This window comes from Lindgomyces ingoldianus (assembly GCF_010093535.1).
Source record: "Lindgomyces ingoldianus strain ATCC 200398 unplaced genomic scaffold BDR25scaffold_13, whole genome shotgun sequence".
In the NCBI taxonomy this organism is placed as follows: Eukaryota; Fungi; Ascomycota; class Dothideomycetes; order Pleosporales; family Lindgomycetaceae; genus Lindgomyces; species Lindgomyces ingoldianus.
The window spans coordinates 68,591-82,952 of NW_022985174.1; the positions used below are offsets into that span (position 1 = coordinate 68,591).

Below are 14,362 nucleotides of genomic sequence, written 5' to 3' on the forward strand. Positions count from 1 at the left end.
AACGTACTTCACAGGCGAGTTACTTACACACCTAAGTTGCTTACTTTTACTAAGACCTTACTAAACTACTTTTTTTACACTAATGTATTCTTAATAACACTACTTAGACGCGCTAAAAGAACATTAAATATAGCTTATACTTTAAGCTTTTAAATAAAACATAAAACTTTTAAAGAAACATGCTATAGCTATATATAAAGTTTTTTAAAAGATAATAAATAACTATAGCACTAAATAACCTTTATAAGCTAATTCTATAGCTAACTTATAAAGACTAAGTAATAAGAAGAAGTAGGTAATTATTAAGACTATACTTAAGCTATATACATAAAGATTTTCTCTTTAAATAGCATTTATAGCTAATATAGCTAATTTATTACACGCTAAGTATAATCTAGGCTATATTAGCATAAACTAGCCTAGTATGTTTATAAAGTGTTATTTAAAGCTTAAAGTAAAGTTTTAAGTATAAGTATAGTTAATAAATATTTAGCTTATAATAAAGCTTATTTTACTAAAGTTATACATGTTATTATCTTAAATGCTATACTTAGCTTTAATATTTTTTATAAGGCTAAACCTACTTTAAATTACTTTAAAACTTTTATAAAAAGCTTTTTTATAGTTATACTACACTTAAATATTACTATAAAGTTTAGATAACACTTTCTAAACATACTAAGCTAGTTTATGCTAATATAGCCTAGATTACACTTAGTGTGTAAAGAATTAGCTATATTAGCTATAAATGCTATTTAAAAGAAAAATCTTTATATATATAGCTTAAGTATAGTTTTAATAATTACCTACTTCTTTTTATTACTTAGCTTTTATAAGTTAGCTATAGAATTAGCTTGTAAAGGTTATTTAGTGCTATAGTTATTTATTATCTTTTAAAAGACTTTGTACATAGCTATAGCATGTTTTTTTAAAAGTTTTATATTTTATTTAAAAGCTTAGAGCGTAAGCTGTATCTAATATTCTTTTAGTATGTTTAAGTAGTGTTGTTAGGAATGCATTAGTGTAAGAAGAGTAGTTTAGTAGAGTTTTAGTAAAAGTAAGTAACTTAGGTGTGTGAGCAACTTGCCTGTGAAGTATGTTACTTACTTTTACTTATTATTAACAGTAGGCTATGCAGGGAGCCTGCCAAGTAGATTAATAGTAGAAGGAGTGGAGGAAAGAAGGGAGAGAGGCTATTAGTAGACGTATATTAGAAGCTGGCCTGTGCGCTAAGCAAGACGTCTGATTAGGTCATCCAAGTTTCCGAAAGGAAAGCTAATCAACACATTGGCCCACAGTCACATCTCTCCAAACTGCACCTCTGTCTAGCGAGACTTGCGACTCTTCTTTCTCTTATTTGGCCAAAACCACTTTAAATCGGGCTTCCATTATCCGATTCAACATCCATGCTGCCGGAATGGAAGATACTCGGCCTCAGTGGACCCCAGCCGCATCAGTCCGAAAGAAAACAGCATGCGCAGAATGCAGACAACAAAAGGTCTGACGGACAGCGCCCTGTCTTTTGCTGCTACTAAATTCATGTAAATTAACAACGTCAGAACAGATGCGATGCGAAGGCGATCCAAGCACCGTAGATCCTCCAGTTTGCTTACGCTGCCGCCGGTTAAGGATTCCATGCGTCTTTTCGGTGCCGTTCAAGAGGACACATAAACGGAAGTATGTCTGTCGTTATTGAACCGCCCCTATTCCTGTCACCGCTAATTATTCGTGTATCGTAGGCGGTTGCAGGAGCTTGAGGAAGAGACTACTGCTTTAAAACGCCGGCTATTGTCAGGTTCTCCAGCAGCACCTGGCAATCCTCTGCGAAGAGATACATCACCCTCACGTCAGGAAGAGGATAACGATGTCTCGCGGATTCCTACTACCACGATAATACGTCGTAATGAACCGTCTGCTGACAACGACCCGACTCTGTCGAGGGCTATCGACGGACTGGAGCTTACCCCTAGCAGTATTGATGATTGCTTTGAACTGTAAGTTTGCTCTCTTCTCGATGAACCAGCATTTGATCCTACACAGATACTTCAAAGACTATCATTCCATGCTCCCAATTCTCGATCCTAGCGCAACACCGAACACATTCTACCAACATGCTCCATTTCTGTTCTGGGTCGTTGTTTCTATCGGATCTCGAAGATACACTCGACTACCTACTCTGACTCAAGCCTTAGCTCTACCTGTGACTCAGCTTGCTTTGCAATCGATAATCGTCCGAACGAAACCGATCGAGCGCATGAAAGGACTAATCCTTCTTCTCAATTGGCCATTTCCTTCCGGCCCATTTTACCATGATTCATCTTTTCTTCTTGCTGGTACTCTGCTTCATATGGCGATGCAGTATGGTCTTCATGCACCTACTTTTAGTCAGGAATTTTCAAAAACATATATTAATTTACTTGAACAGGAGCCCGTACGTAGAGCTGAGATGTGGGCGTATGTTGTCATTACATACCAAAGGTATACCCTCCTGAACTTAACCCACCCTACCACTGCTAATCGTAATCATCAGGACGTGCTCTAGTAGTGGGCAAGCAAACCTAGTCTCATTCGAAATCTATAACGAGCAGATACAATTCAAAACCTTACTAGAGAAGCTACCTGTGACATTACAAATCCAAATTCAAATCAGCAACATCGTCACTCGCGCGCATAAAACCTTACTCGATCTCGGGCTTCTCTCAATGACTACGCAGCAGGAGCGTACAATGGACGCTCTTTTGAAGGGATTTATTACCGAGTTGGACAGCTTAGAGAATCTCGCTTCGTCAAGTAGGGGCCAAATACAGAATGTGATTCCATATGCTGATTTTCGCTCAGGTTGGGACCGCCTCTACATAGCTTCTGCTCGTCAAGATCTTGTTGCAATGCACTTTTATAAGTCCGCAACAACTCTAGACTTGCAATCCTGTATGCTGATATTCAACGCCACATCAAGTGTCCTCGAACAGGTCCAAGACCTTGACAAAGACTATGGCCTACATCGTATATGCACACGGTTTCTTTTAATGGTTATACTGTTTAGCTTGGCCAGTATGGCTCGCATCCTCAAAGGTCCATTCGCAGGATGTCTTGACCAAATTCGCGGATATAATCTCTTTGACAATGGCGTTCGTTTCTCACGGTCCTGCTCCGTCCAGAAAGCAGACTTTGGGGAGAGAGGTGCGGCGTTTGCGGAGCAGATCTGGAAGAGTAAGAAGGTGTTTCGCAACCCCGATGGATCAATTAATATTACTCTCCGTGTGAGGAACCGTCTTTCGGGTGGTCCATTGCATGATGCAATTAGATGCTGGAAGGATGAATTCTTTGATCCCAAGTACATGCATTCTGCACCTAGCACGGATATTGGTACGCTCTTTGCCGACCTTTTCGTGCTTTCTAGCAAGTATATAGCGGCTAATGGTGGAGTAGAAACCGGTATACCCTCGAGTGCTACCGCTGGACTCGATGCTACGCTTGCTCCGAGGTTAGTCCCCAATGGCGCTCTGTCTAGTTTCTCCGCAGTACCAGAAATTTTGCTGAATGATGAGATTTGGGGAGATTTGGGACTAGGGCTGGGTGGCAATTGGGATGGGGCTGAGTCGAGTTTAAGCTGGATGGCTTGAATGGTACAGATGATTCTTTAATTGTTACTTGTGTTTGGAACTCTGTTCTGGTTACAACGGCGACTCTAAGTTTAGCATTCGCGCCTATTTATTCGATACCAAGAGTCTGTATATCCACTGAACCCCTTAAGTCCTCATCGTTGCTCATTCCAATTACGACATCTGTTCTTCTTTCTGTGCCTTTTCCCTCTCTTCCCTCTGCCGCCTCTTCTCCCTCCAACCCATTCCCCATTGATACTCTACCCAAAGCAAAGACGTCGCAAGAACGAAAATTAGCCCCAAGAAAATATAACACCACCCCCACCCCATCCCATCTAGCATGTAGGCAATAACAGCCGTCCCCGCGCCCGCAACCCAACACCGCACTAAACTACTCGCTGCCGTCACAGTCGACGGTTTCTCTGGGAACAAATCTACCAACAGCGAACTCAAACTATTACTACAAGACACTTGGGAGTACGCCATTATGAACTCCAGTATCAGCGGCACGGAGATGTTAACACGTTTCTGCAGTACCCAGCCGAATGGGATATAGGTTGCTGCGACAAGCGGTGCGAATATGAAGACGGGCTGCAAACGCACTTTTTCAATGGGGAAGTTGCGCAGGTCGGTGCTGCGTTTCTTTTCGAGTGGGAGGTTAAGCATTTTGGCCCAGCGGCGGTAGTTCCAGTCCATCAGCTTGCCGTTGAGGAAGGCAGCGAAGATTGCGGCGCCGCCAACGGGTCTGAGAAGATAAGTTAGTAAAGATTTTACTTGGACGCGGATTGTGGGGCTTACAGGTAGCAGAGGCCGACTTTGAAGGTGTTAAAACCGTACACCTCACCGAACAAGGTGGGCAAACTTGCCAATTGGGCCATCAGAACAAACATGCCCAACGCAATGAAACAAATGACGATGCAGGCATCCTTCTCGCATAGTATCACGACCGAACTCAGCGGGTTCGGAAACTGGAATTTGCGCTTCTTCGCTAGATCCCGTGCCTTCTTCTCCTTCTCATCGATTTCGCTACCCCGTCCTTCACGAATCGCCCTCTTCTTCTCCCGCTGTGCATTCCAGTGCTGAAATGGACTCATCACCCACCAATCCGACGGCGGAATACTCCCATCTCCTACAACCTTCCTCGACGTCTCGGGCATGAAGAGCACATACACGACCAAGTAGCTCCCGCTAATGATGACTAGGAACCAGAAAATCGACCTCCACCCCAGATACTGCGCCAACAACCCCCCAATCGTCGGCCCAATAGCGGGCGCTAGCATTATGCCTGCAGCAGCTGGGCCAAGATACTTCCCTCGCTCCGCGGGCGTCACGATGTCAGACATTACACCGTACCCTAGCGCGATAGTGCCGCTGCTGCCCGCGCTCTGAAGGCAGCGCAACACCAGCAACGCGACGTAGGATTTCTGCGTCGCGAGCCCAATGTTGGCGGCGAGGTAGATGGCGAACGTAAGGATGTATGCAGGACGTCGGCCAGTGGTGTCGCCGAATGTGCCAATAATCGTGGGCGCTAAGCCTTGCAAGATCATGTATGTTGTTATTGTCAAGTTGATGCGCCCCGTGGTGGTGTGGTAATCGTTTGCGATATCGGGGATAGCGGGGAAGTAGATTTGGCCGCTGAGTGGGGAGAAGAATGAGCCGAGGGTGATCATTATTATTATGAAGGTACGTTGGGGGCGGGTGAAAACTGTGTGTAGGGGTGCGGATGGTGTCTTTGTGGGGGTTTCGGGGTCGTCCGAGGTTGTGGTATTAGGGGAGCCATTGACTGCCGTGGTGTGAATTTCCAAATCTGTGGGTTTTTGGTGGCTGTTTTTCAAATTGGTGGTACCTGTTCCAGATTTACTGCTTGATGTGTGGGATTTGTGGCTATCTGCCGGAGCAGTGACCCTTTTACCCTTTCTCTTTTCTGGTTCCATCGTGGTGGAATGTATAAACGTCCGATCCTCCAATTCCTCGCTCTTCCAGGGCGAACAGATCGAATGCAATGAATCTTTGGTATCCGTGCCGAAAGAAGTTCATGGGAACTTGGTGTGGAACATTCCTCTAAAATACTGGTCAAATCTGAGAGAAAAATCGTTCTTTAGTAGTGGTGACTTTCACGGTTTGCATCTTTGTGATTGGTCTACCGGCTCGAAACCGGCACCGGACCCGGCGAGTTCGGGCGATTTATTTCCTAGTACATGCCGTGTCACTGTCATTCAATTATTTTTACGTCTCTTTACTGTCCCCTTCCTTATTACTCTTTCAATCTACTTGTACGGATCACAAAAGCCCTCAGAGTGGCCCAATTCTTCAGTTGAACTCCTCCCCAAGGTATCCGACTCGCCTGAAGCTTGCCTAACTAGCAATCCTCCCATCTTTAACCATCTCCCTGATAACCTCGATAGACGACTCTACAGCCTTCTTTGACATCTAAACCATAGGAGAACAGCTTAGCATACGGTCATCACTATGATAACTACTTGAGTAGAAGGGAGGGAAATCGGAATCACGTACCCCTTTCAATCTCGCAAGCTCCTTTTCAACAGCCGCGGTATCACTTTCCGCGATATCCGGAAGACGGAATTCGAACACATACGTCATATGCAGATCCTTGAGACTGCCGCCGGGGCCGTCGGAGACGATGTTGCGGATGTGGGAGCCGTCATCTTGTTGGAAGTCAACCTATACGGAAGGTATCGTTAGAAATCATTATTCAAATCCCCCCAATACAACCCCATGGGTCTCCAAATATTTGTTTTTAAACATAAACCCAAGACCACCCACCCAAATGTAGTGGAGACAATACACTTAGTGTTAACGTACCCAAGCTGGATAATAACTTCTAACAACCTCCCTTGCCTCATCCATGGGCCCCTGCCCCTTCTTGAACTTGACCTGCCGAGTAACAACACCATCTTTATCTTCCAACACCTCGCAGCTCTCGATAACAGGAACGAATTCATGCGCGAACCGGATTTTGCGTTGTAGGCCTTGCCAAATTTGTGGGATGGTGAGAACGGGAGATACGCCCTCTGGGTTGATCTTGGAGGTATATGCCAGATTGAGGTCCACCATTTTTGCTCGTTAACGTGATGCTTGTTATTTGGGTAGTATTGTCGATGTTGATTTTGATGGCGGATGGAGGCCGAAGTGGGTTTGAGGTATAAAGTTATAATAGAATGACGAGCTCCACGTAATTGATCCAAAAGCGGGGGATTGAGTTCTTACACTAGATCCACAGTTGTGCTAATATAATGGTAAGCTCAGCTCTATTTCCAACGAACCACGCTCTCTATATCTGTAACCCTTCTCTCCCTTGAGGATGCGATTCGATTTGGAAAGTGTCGTAGTTGTTGGGGTTGGCTCGGTGATGCGTCCACGTCACGGTCCGGTTCTCCACTGTGTCCGGTCCAGCGTGCATGGATTGCGGCGTTGGTGGTGCCACTCGCACTTATTCCCAGCGCGAGGCGTCCGAAGCTGAAAACTACATCAGAACCTCGAATTTGCCATCACTGCCACCAGAAGGCTGGGGTCGCCGATACGTTTTTAGATAAAGGGCCCTACGAAGCTCGCGCGAATGGGCGTTCGCTTTCCGATTACAGAAGGAATGCTATTGACGGCAATAGACTGTATATTGCAAATGTACGAAGTATATCTATCATCCGCAAGAATGGCCTAATGAGGGTGCTAATGAAAAAACCGTCTTATTGGTTTGCGACGGGCATTAATTTTGAATAGTGATGAGGAAACAACAATTTGTATTGACAGTTAACCTGGTTGTGAGCAAGATCAATTCACATAACTGAAAAACTACGAAATTCATATAGAGAACACCCTTTTCCTAAATATAGAGCCAATTCCCCATGTCGGATCCTAATCAGTTAAGACATCTTGCCTCGTTATTTCCTCTAGCTCCTCTCTCGACCGCATGGCAAGCAGATTTAACGCACTCCCTGCAAGAATAAAGCCACATTGATCCTCACTTAGCGTGTGCTTCGTATTTACCACCTTTTCTCCCCCGTCCTTCTTGATTACCAACTCAATCTTACCCTTTCCGCCACTCCTCAGCGTATCCAACAATCCCCTCGTGGAAACCTCGTCACAAGCATTGAAAAGCTCGTAATCCGCTTCGTTAGCAAAAGTCAAGGGGACGATACCTTGTTTCTTAAGATTCGTTTCATGGATTCGAGCAAAGGACTTTGCGAGAATGAGACGTCCGCCGAGGTACCGGGGTTGGAGGGCTGCGTGTTCGCGGGCTGAGCCTTCGCCGTAGTTGTGTTCGGCCACTACTAACCACTCTTGGCCCTTGTCTCTCCATCTCTTTCCAAGCTCTGGAATGCCTGATTGTGTGCCATCCAGGTCGTAGGCCACATTAACTTCATCCGTAGCAGCATTAACAGCACCAATGAAGGTGTTTTCTGAGATGTTCGGTAGATGTCCTTTGTACTTCAACCAGGGTCCAGCGGCAGATATTGTGTCTGTTGTACATTGGCCTTTCACTTTGTACAGGACTCGAAGGGACGTAAGCTCTGAGTTTGGAAAAGCGGGGAAAGGATCTAGTTTCGCTAAACGTGTAGACTTCGGATCAATGGAGACTTCAACAGATGGTTCAGGGAAGCCTGGAGTAGGGAAGAAATCCGGGTTTCCTTCGGAAAAACCAGCAGAAGGGAGATCGGAACCCTTTGGCGGTGAGAATTTGAAAGGGGTACCGGAGGCTGTTGGGATCGAGTCAGTGATTGGATTGAAGGTCGTGGAACCCGAATAGGACATTGCAGTAATGAGTTCCGGGGACGCAAGAAAGTTCATAGTTGCACGGTTGCCATCGTTGCGACCCGGGAAATTGCGGTTGTAGGAGGTGAAGATGGCGTTGGACTCGCCCTTTTTAATTCCATCTGTACGGGTCCATTGCCCAATGCAAGGACCACAAGCATTTGCGAGAACGGTACCACCTGCAGAGGAAAAGGTAGAGAGGGTATCATCACGATCCAGAGTAGCGCGGATCTGTTCACTGCCTGGAGTTATAAAAAAATCAACCTTGGGTTTCAGACCAGCAGCGGAGGCTTGCTTTACAAGTTCCTCGGAGCGGGTCATATCCTGGTAAGAACTGTTCGTGCAGCTTCCAATGAGGCCAGCGTTAAACTTCTTGGGCCAGTCCTGCTCCTCGACTAATGATTTGAATCTCGAGAGTGGGGTTGAAAGATCGGGTGTGAAGGGGCCATTAATATGGGGCTCGAGGGCGGAGAGATTGATGGTAACCACTTTGTCATACACGGCCTCAGGGTCAGCACGCAGTAAGTTCATGGCCATAGGTGCTGAAGCAATGTTAGAAGCAGCCTTAGCGATCGGCCCACGGTGAGTTGCTTCTAGATATGGAACGTGCGCGGGAGAGAATGGGAACAGAGAACTTGTCGCGCCGACTTCAGCGCCCATGTTGCATATCGTCGCCATGCCGGTGCAGCTCAGAGATTGTACACCAGGACCGAAGTACTCGAGGATGAATCCTGTTCCGCCCTGGAAGCCTGTTAGAATAATACCTGGCTGGATTCGAGAATATTCCCTACCCGGACAGTAAGCTGGCCAGCAAGACTCAGAATGACGTCTTTCGGAGAAGCCCAGCCTGTCAATTCACCCTCAAGCCTAACTCCTAATATCCTGGGTGCTTTAAGTTCCCAAGGCGCGTCGACTAGGGCATCAACGGCGTCCGCACCACCAACACCAATGGCGATAGCGCCCAGACCACCCGCATTTGGGGTATGGCTATCTGTCCCAAGCATCATCAACCCAGGTGCAGAGTAGTTCTCCAGAACGGACTGGTGGATGATACCAGCCCCAGGAGGCCAGAATTCAATACCGTATTTCTTCGCAGCGGATTCGAGAAATTCGAAGACCTCTTTGTTACCGGCTATCGAATTAGGCAAATCTGCATCCGCACCCTTTTCTCCCACAATCATATGGTCGCAGTGTATGCTTGCTGGAACAGCAGTCGACGCAAGACCACAGGACATGAATTGGAGCAAAGCCATTTGGGCCGAGGCATCTTGCATAGCAACCCGGTCAGGCTTGAGCTTGAGATTTGCATTTCCTCTGATTTCTTTGCAATTATTTGTATTTGAAAGCAGCGACTCTTCGACGTGATCCAAATGCGAATAAAGGATCTTCTCTGCTAGTGTCAACTTCCGCGAATCTCCCAATACCCTTCGTACTTCATGGAGCTTTGTAATGAGTCTGTGGTATGGCGGCGTTCGCGACACAATATCTACTTCGGGCTGAGGAGACACGGAGTTTTTGGTGGCCAGCCATCGCCTTGCTGGGCATGAGACCGAGATAGGCTGAGAAAATTAGCATTGAGAAAGGGTCATACAGAGTTCAAAGACCTGGTACAAGATACAATTCGACTTACCCTCCAATTGATAGCCTGGGTAGCCCGCAATGGTTTCGCCCGCATCCTGGAGGAATTTGTCGTGAGAGGGCCGAAATTCTCCAATTGCGAAGTCGGCCACGCTATCAGTCGATACGATCGCCAAGCTCTAGGGAAATCATCGGCCAATCACATGCGGCTTCAAGTAATCATAGCAACAACAGGCAATCGAACCAATAACACGAAGGATTTCATTGAAGCAATAGCTACAAAAGCGAGCAAGCCCTCTGGGGTGGTATTATCGAACACTATGCGCAAACCTTGCGTTGGCTGACAATCAAAGAGGAGAGCCTTGGCTTTGGGAGTTCAAATTGGTGCATATACCTACGAAAGGCACTATCAAGGGTTTTAAGGTTGACTAGCAGAGACTCAGTCGTCCAATGCCTTGCTCAGGGCAATGCTGCCAACATCTCTTGTCTTGGTCAATCATTTTTAGATCGACCTCAAGTCGGAAGATGAACTGTTCTCTTGAGATGTATAGCCCCGGGAAGACTACTTACAAGCCCGGAGGTGGTGGTACCTGCGGGGAATTAGTCTGAGGAAGTGGTAGAAAACGAAGGTAGCTCACTGAGTGGTACGATCCAGGAGGTGATCCCGCTGGCAGCGGCGGCGGAGGCGCAGCACCAGGAGGAGGAGGCGGAGGAGGCGCTGTATCAGACGGTGGTGGTGGGGGAGGAGGGGGGGCAACCGTCGTTCCAGGTGGCGGAGATTGCTGAGAGGCTGCCTGACCACCATAGTACTGATTGTACATAGCCATATATGCGTCATACCCACCATATGCCGCATAGGGGTCCTGCCCGTTTTGGTAGTATTGTTGAGCGTATTGAGTCCAATAAGCTGCAGTATAGTCTTGACTACCCTGGACTGGGGTGGCGACGGTAGGTGCAGCGGGTGGCGCATCATTTCGGCCACCATAACCACCACTGTAGCCAACCCCGTACCCATAGCTCTGGCTTCGCTCGCGGTCGCCGCGATCTCCATATCCTGGGCGTCCATCTCCGCCATAACGATGTTGAGGGGGGCGTTCTTTGAATTTCTCATACTCCCTCTTTACGTTGGTGAGAAGCTCATAGCACAAGTCTTTAGCTGTTTGTACCATGGCAGGGTCTGGCCCTCTGTCTCCTGTTAGCGAATGAAGTCCTGGGAGAACTAGAAGACTGACGCGACGTGGAGGTACATGGGCTCGTCACTCTCTTGACCAGATTGGGGCTCCATGAATCCAGAACCACGGCCCTTGATCTGTACCTTGCAACGGGTTTCTTGCTGGATGTACTTGACATTTTGCCCTCCTTGGCCGACAACTTGTGCCCGCAAGTTGAAACCACTGATTGGTTCAAGATCGACTGGGATCTTCTCCTCCGGCCATTTGCGCTGCGATTTATCAGCATTTCTCAAAATGTATATAGAAACAGTTAGTATATACTCGACCAAATTCATCCCGCTCGATGTTGTCAGGTTCGCGACCGCGACGGAATCTACGTTCATCAACGAGGTTTGGCAAATCCTGTTTCATTAATTCCTCAATCTTAGCAACCGCCTTCTCTAGACCTTCTTTTGAAGTGCTAGTGATGTGAAGATAGAGCGGGGGTGCCTGAGTATGTTAGACAGAATACTATTCAGGCCCAAAGGATGTACCTACCGCAGCAGTTGCCATGCTCTTATCGGGGTAGTACTCTCCTCGGGTTGTGACATCTTGTAATCGCATAAGCAGGGCATTCTAAACAGGTTCAGTAGTAATAGGTGGTGTAGCGTACCGGCACCAGTATCTTCCTTGATCTAGATGTCACACGTTTAATGTCAGCAGGTGCAAAATGGAGTGAGCGCTAGACAGCTAGACGACGGGGTAAGCTTCCACTCCCTAAACAAGAGGGAGTAAGAGATGCAAACGCAAGGAATTCTGACCCTACGGCTACGGAGAAGCTACGGATAGCGTTCCTCGCCGCAACAGGGGAGGAGTGAAGAAATTGGTCCTGAGAGAATCAGTCGGACGACAGGAGTGAATTACCGTTTTTTGTGTAGCTCCTTTGGTCAGTGTATAGCGATTGCGCAGATCATTGACTTCAATGTCCTTGATGTAGTCGCCGTCCTGTTGGTAGATCTCGCCACTAACAGCAGCGCCTTTACTCGGAGGGGATTTCGTACTCGTAGGAGTAAGGCTCTGTATGCAACGTGAGTTAAAGGTTCCAGAGACAGCAAAAGGGCAAGGGCACATACAGATCGAATAGGCGGGACATCAACTGTCTGAATGCTCTTCTTAGCCTGGATGGACGCAGCAATCCTGGCAGCAGCTGCTGCTGCTGCCGCTGCTGCTGCACCGGGTGGACCAGCCGGACCGGAGTTTCTGCCCGCGGTTGAAGGACTGTCGGTGGAGTCGCGAGCAATCGGGCTTCGGCTGCGCACCACAGAGTCGGACGCGCGCGTCGAGGGCGAGCGGGAACGTCGATCGAAGCGTGAGCGTGAGGATAGCTCAGGCTCACCTCTATCAAAGCGCGAGCGCGGTCGCGGGTTGTCAGACATGTTGTGCGTCTGTTCTAGTGCATGCGGTTGCTAGCGGGGCGGAGGAGCTCAGGGCTGGAGTCGATGTGAAAAGTCGTGAAGGCTCAAGCGAAGCATGCGAGGACTCTGCCTAAGCCTGTTTTAGGTTAGTGTCTTGGCGGGGCTTCACTTCCCGAGCCACAAGCATTCGCGCGGGAGGTTGCCGAAACCGGGGACGAAATTGTGCTCTGATTCATCTATCCTCCACCTCTTTGTGCGTCCACAACCGCACTGAATACTCTACCAACTGCTCAATTGGTCGCGCTGAACTTGCTCCTCCCGTCATGGCGTCACGGCGGGCTCTCCATGCCTTGCCTCTCCACACTCTTCTCCGTCCTCAGTGCTCCAGAAGCTTGCTGCAGTCGGAACGGTTCTCCAGCTCTTCGTCCACCCAAGCGTTAGCATACAAAGCGCTCCACCGCCGCATTGCCCCCCTCCCGACCGATGACCGTCCTCCCGCGTGGTCTGCACAGGCCGCTGTCAGCAGCATTCTCTATGAAACCCCGCTCCCCTCTCAAGCCCCGCCGAAACGTCATATCCTGAACTGCTTGGTGCAGAATGAGCCCGGTGTGCTGTCTCGTGTGTCTGGTATTCTTGCCGCCCGCGGTTTCAACATTGACAGCTTGGTTGTTTGCAATACCGAGGTGGACGACCTCTCCCGTATGACAATTGTGCTCCAAGGTCAGGACGGAGTAGTCGAGCAAGCCCGCCGTCAGCTGGAGGATCTTGTTCCGGTATGGGCGGTACTGGACTACACAGCAGCCCCCCTCGTACAGCGGGAACTTCTCCTTGCGAAGATATCAATACTTGGTCCAGAGTACTTTGAAGAGTTACTTGCCCACCATCGGGAGATGGCACACATGCCAGATGAGATCGAGGGGGTTTATGAACCAGCGGAACTATCAGATGCGGAGCGCGAAGCCTTTGCTGATGCAGCGGCTCGCGAATCTCTAAGAAAGAATTTTCATCCAAGCAACCTAGCCGTTAGTCAAGCGCTGAGACACAAACACGAGCATCTTCGGGCCATCACCTTCCTGACACATCAGTTTGGTGGCAAAGTGCTTGATATCAGCACTAATAACTGCATTGTAGAGGTGTCTGCAAAGTCGACTAGGATTGATTCTTTCATGAAATTGATTGCTCCCTTTGGAATCCTCGAGTCGGCGAGGACAGGTTAGTTACCCCTACAGAACGTCCTGGTTTTTGGAAACACTGACTAATTTTGCTGTAGGCCTCATGGCTTTGCCACGTTCTCCGCTCCACGGACCAAACGAGGTTGAAGAGAAGGAAGCCCAGGATGTTGTGGACCAGAGCACACTTCCCCCAGGTTAAGTCTATCTTCCACCCTTTGCTTGGATTTTTTGGAGTCATCTGAGTTTGGCGGAAAGGCGTTCTCTCGACCCCTTGTACATACCTCCACGATGGCCTGATATCCTAGTGCAGATATAAAACAGTTTCTCCAAGTGATGCCAGGCCATATCAAGCCGTATCACTAAAATGTGTCATTTCAAGGGACAGCATGATCTGCCCATAGTCAGCTCTCGTCCTCTTCAGCTTCGCCTCCGAGTATGTTTGCCTCAAGAGGTCCGGTAGAATTGATATCCGGATGAGACAAGGTCCACCCAGCCTAACGGCGACAAGAAAGCACATATCACTCCACCGTTTTCCGACACCTGGGCACATCCAGTCAAATTCTTTATTCGATGCACCTGTGGTATGAATAATGTACTGTTTTGTGAGCTTCCACAAACCACGGCTTGGCTGAACCCTGCATCTGTTGAAGTATCCATGGACAACGGAATGGCTT

General features: G+C 48.0%; 6 protein-coding genes across 6 annotated transcripts; 2 read left to right on the forward strand and 4 right to left on the reverse strand.

The window, feature by feature from the left end:
- The first annotated feature begins 1,295 nt into the window (after positions 1-1,295).
- On the forward strand, positions 1,296-3,700 carry BDR25DRAFT_20355 (uncharacterized protein). The gene is made up of 7 exons (XM_033684421.1): positions 1,296-1,498; positions 1,565-1,677; positions 1,740-1,994; positions 2,041-2,478; positions 2,531-2,790; positions 2,839-3,366; positions 3,430-3,700. Exons 1-7 carry the CDS (start codon positions 1,418-1,420, stop codon positions 3,621-3,623), a joined length of 1,869 nt encoding a protein of 622 aa, XP_033548341.1. The 5' UTR covers positions 1,296-1,417; the 3' UTR covers positions 3,624-3,700.
- Positions 3,701-3,785: 85 nt separating this feature from the next.
- Positions 3,786-5,734, reverse strand: BDR25DRAFT_259874 (putative MFS transporter; the record flags this gene model as incomplete). Its single annotated transcript, XM_033686610.1, has 2 exons — positions 4,401-5,734; positions 3,786-4,347 (listed from the first exon to the last, which is right to left on the reverse strand). Coding segments are annotated over exons 1-2 (1,698 nt in total), but the record flags the coding sequence as incomplete, so codon positions are not given.
- Positions 5,735-5,769: 35 nt separating this feature from the next.
- BDR25DRAFT_259878 (DUF1857-domain-containing protein) lies at positions 5,770-6,958 on the reverse strand. The gene is made up of 3 exons (XM_033686611.1): positions 6,426-6,958; positions 6,117-6,284; positions 5,770-6,032 (listed from the first exon to the last, which is right to left on the reverse strand). Exons 1-3 carry the CDS (start codon positions 6,675-6,677, stop codon positions 5,958-5,960), a joined length of 495 nt encoding a protein of 164 aa, XP_033548343.1. The 5' UTR covers positions 6,678-6,958; the 3' UTR covers positions 5,770-5,957.
- A 484-nt stretch (positions 6,959-7,442) lies between these two features.
- BDR25DRAFT_259880 (aconitate hydratase) lies at positions 7,443-10,063 on the reverse strand. Its single transcript, XM_033686612.1, has 3 exons — positions 10,003-10,063; positions 9,164-9,931; positions 7,443-9,113 (listed from the first exon to the last, which is right to left on the reverse strand). Exons 1-3 carry the CDS (start codon positions 10,045-10,047, stop codon positions 7,476-7,478), a joined length of 2,451 nt encoding a protein of 816 aa, XP_033548344.1. The 5' UTR covers positions 10,048-10,063; the 3' UTR covers positions 7,443-7,475.
- Positions 10,064-10,405: 342 nt separating this feature from the next.
- On the reverse strand, positions 10,406-12,603 carry BDR25DRAFT_20396 (uncharacterized protein). The gene is made up of 8 exons (XM_033684428.1): positions 12,235-12,603; positions 12,026-12,178; positions 11,775-11,796; positions 11,660-11,712; positions 11,444-11,611; positions 11,183-11,391; positions 10,589-11,135; positions 10,406-10,540 (listed from the first exon to the last, which is right to left on the reverse strand). Exons 1-8 carry the CDS (start codon positions 12,535-12,537, stop codon positions 10,517-10,519), a joined length of 1,479 nt encoding a protein of 492 aa, XP_033548345.1. The 5' UTR covers positions 12,538-12,603; the 3' UTR covers positions 10,406-10,516.
- A 128-nt stretch (positions 12,604-12,731) lies between these two features.
- On the forward strand, positions 12,732-14,044 carry BDR25DRAFT_303041 (acetolactate synthase small subunit mitochondrial precursor). Its single transcript, XM_033689930.1, has 3 exons — positions 12,732-13,342; positions 13,397-13,728; positions 13,787-14,044. Exons 1-3 carry the CDS (start codon positions 12,840-12,842, stop codon positions 13,885-13,887), a joined length of 936 nt encoding a protein of 311 aa, XP_033548346.1. The 5' UTR covers positions 12,732-12,839; the 3' UTR covers positions 13,888-14,044.
- The last annotated feature ends 318 nt before the right edge of the window (positions 14,045-14,362 follow it).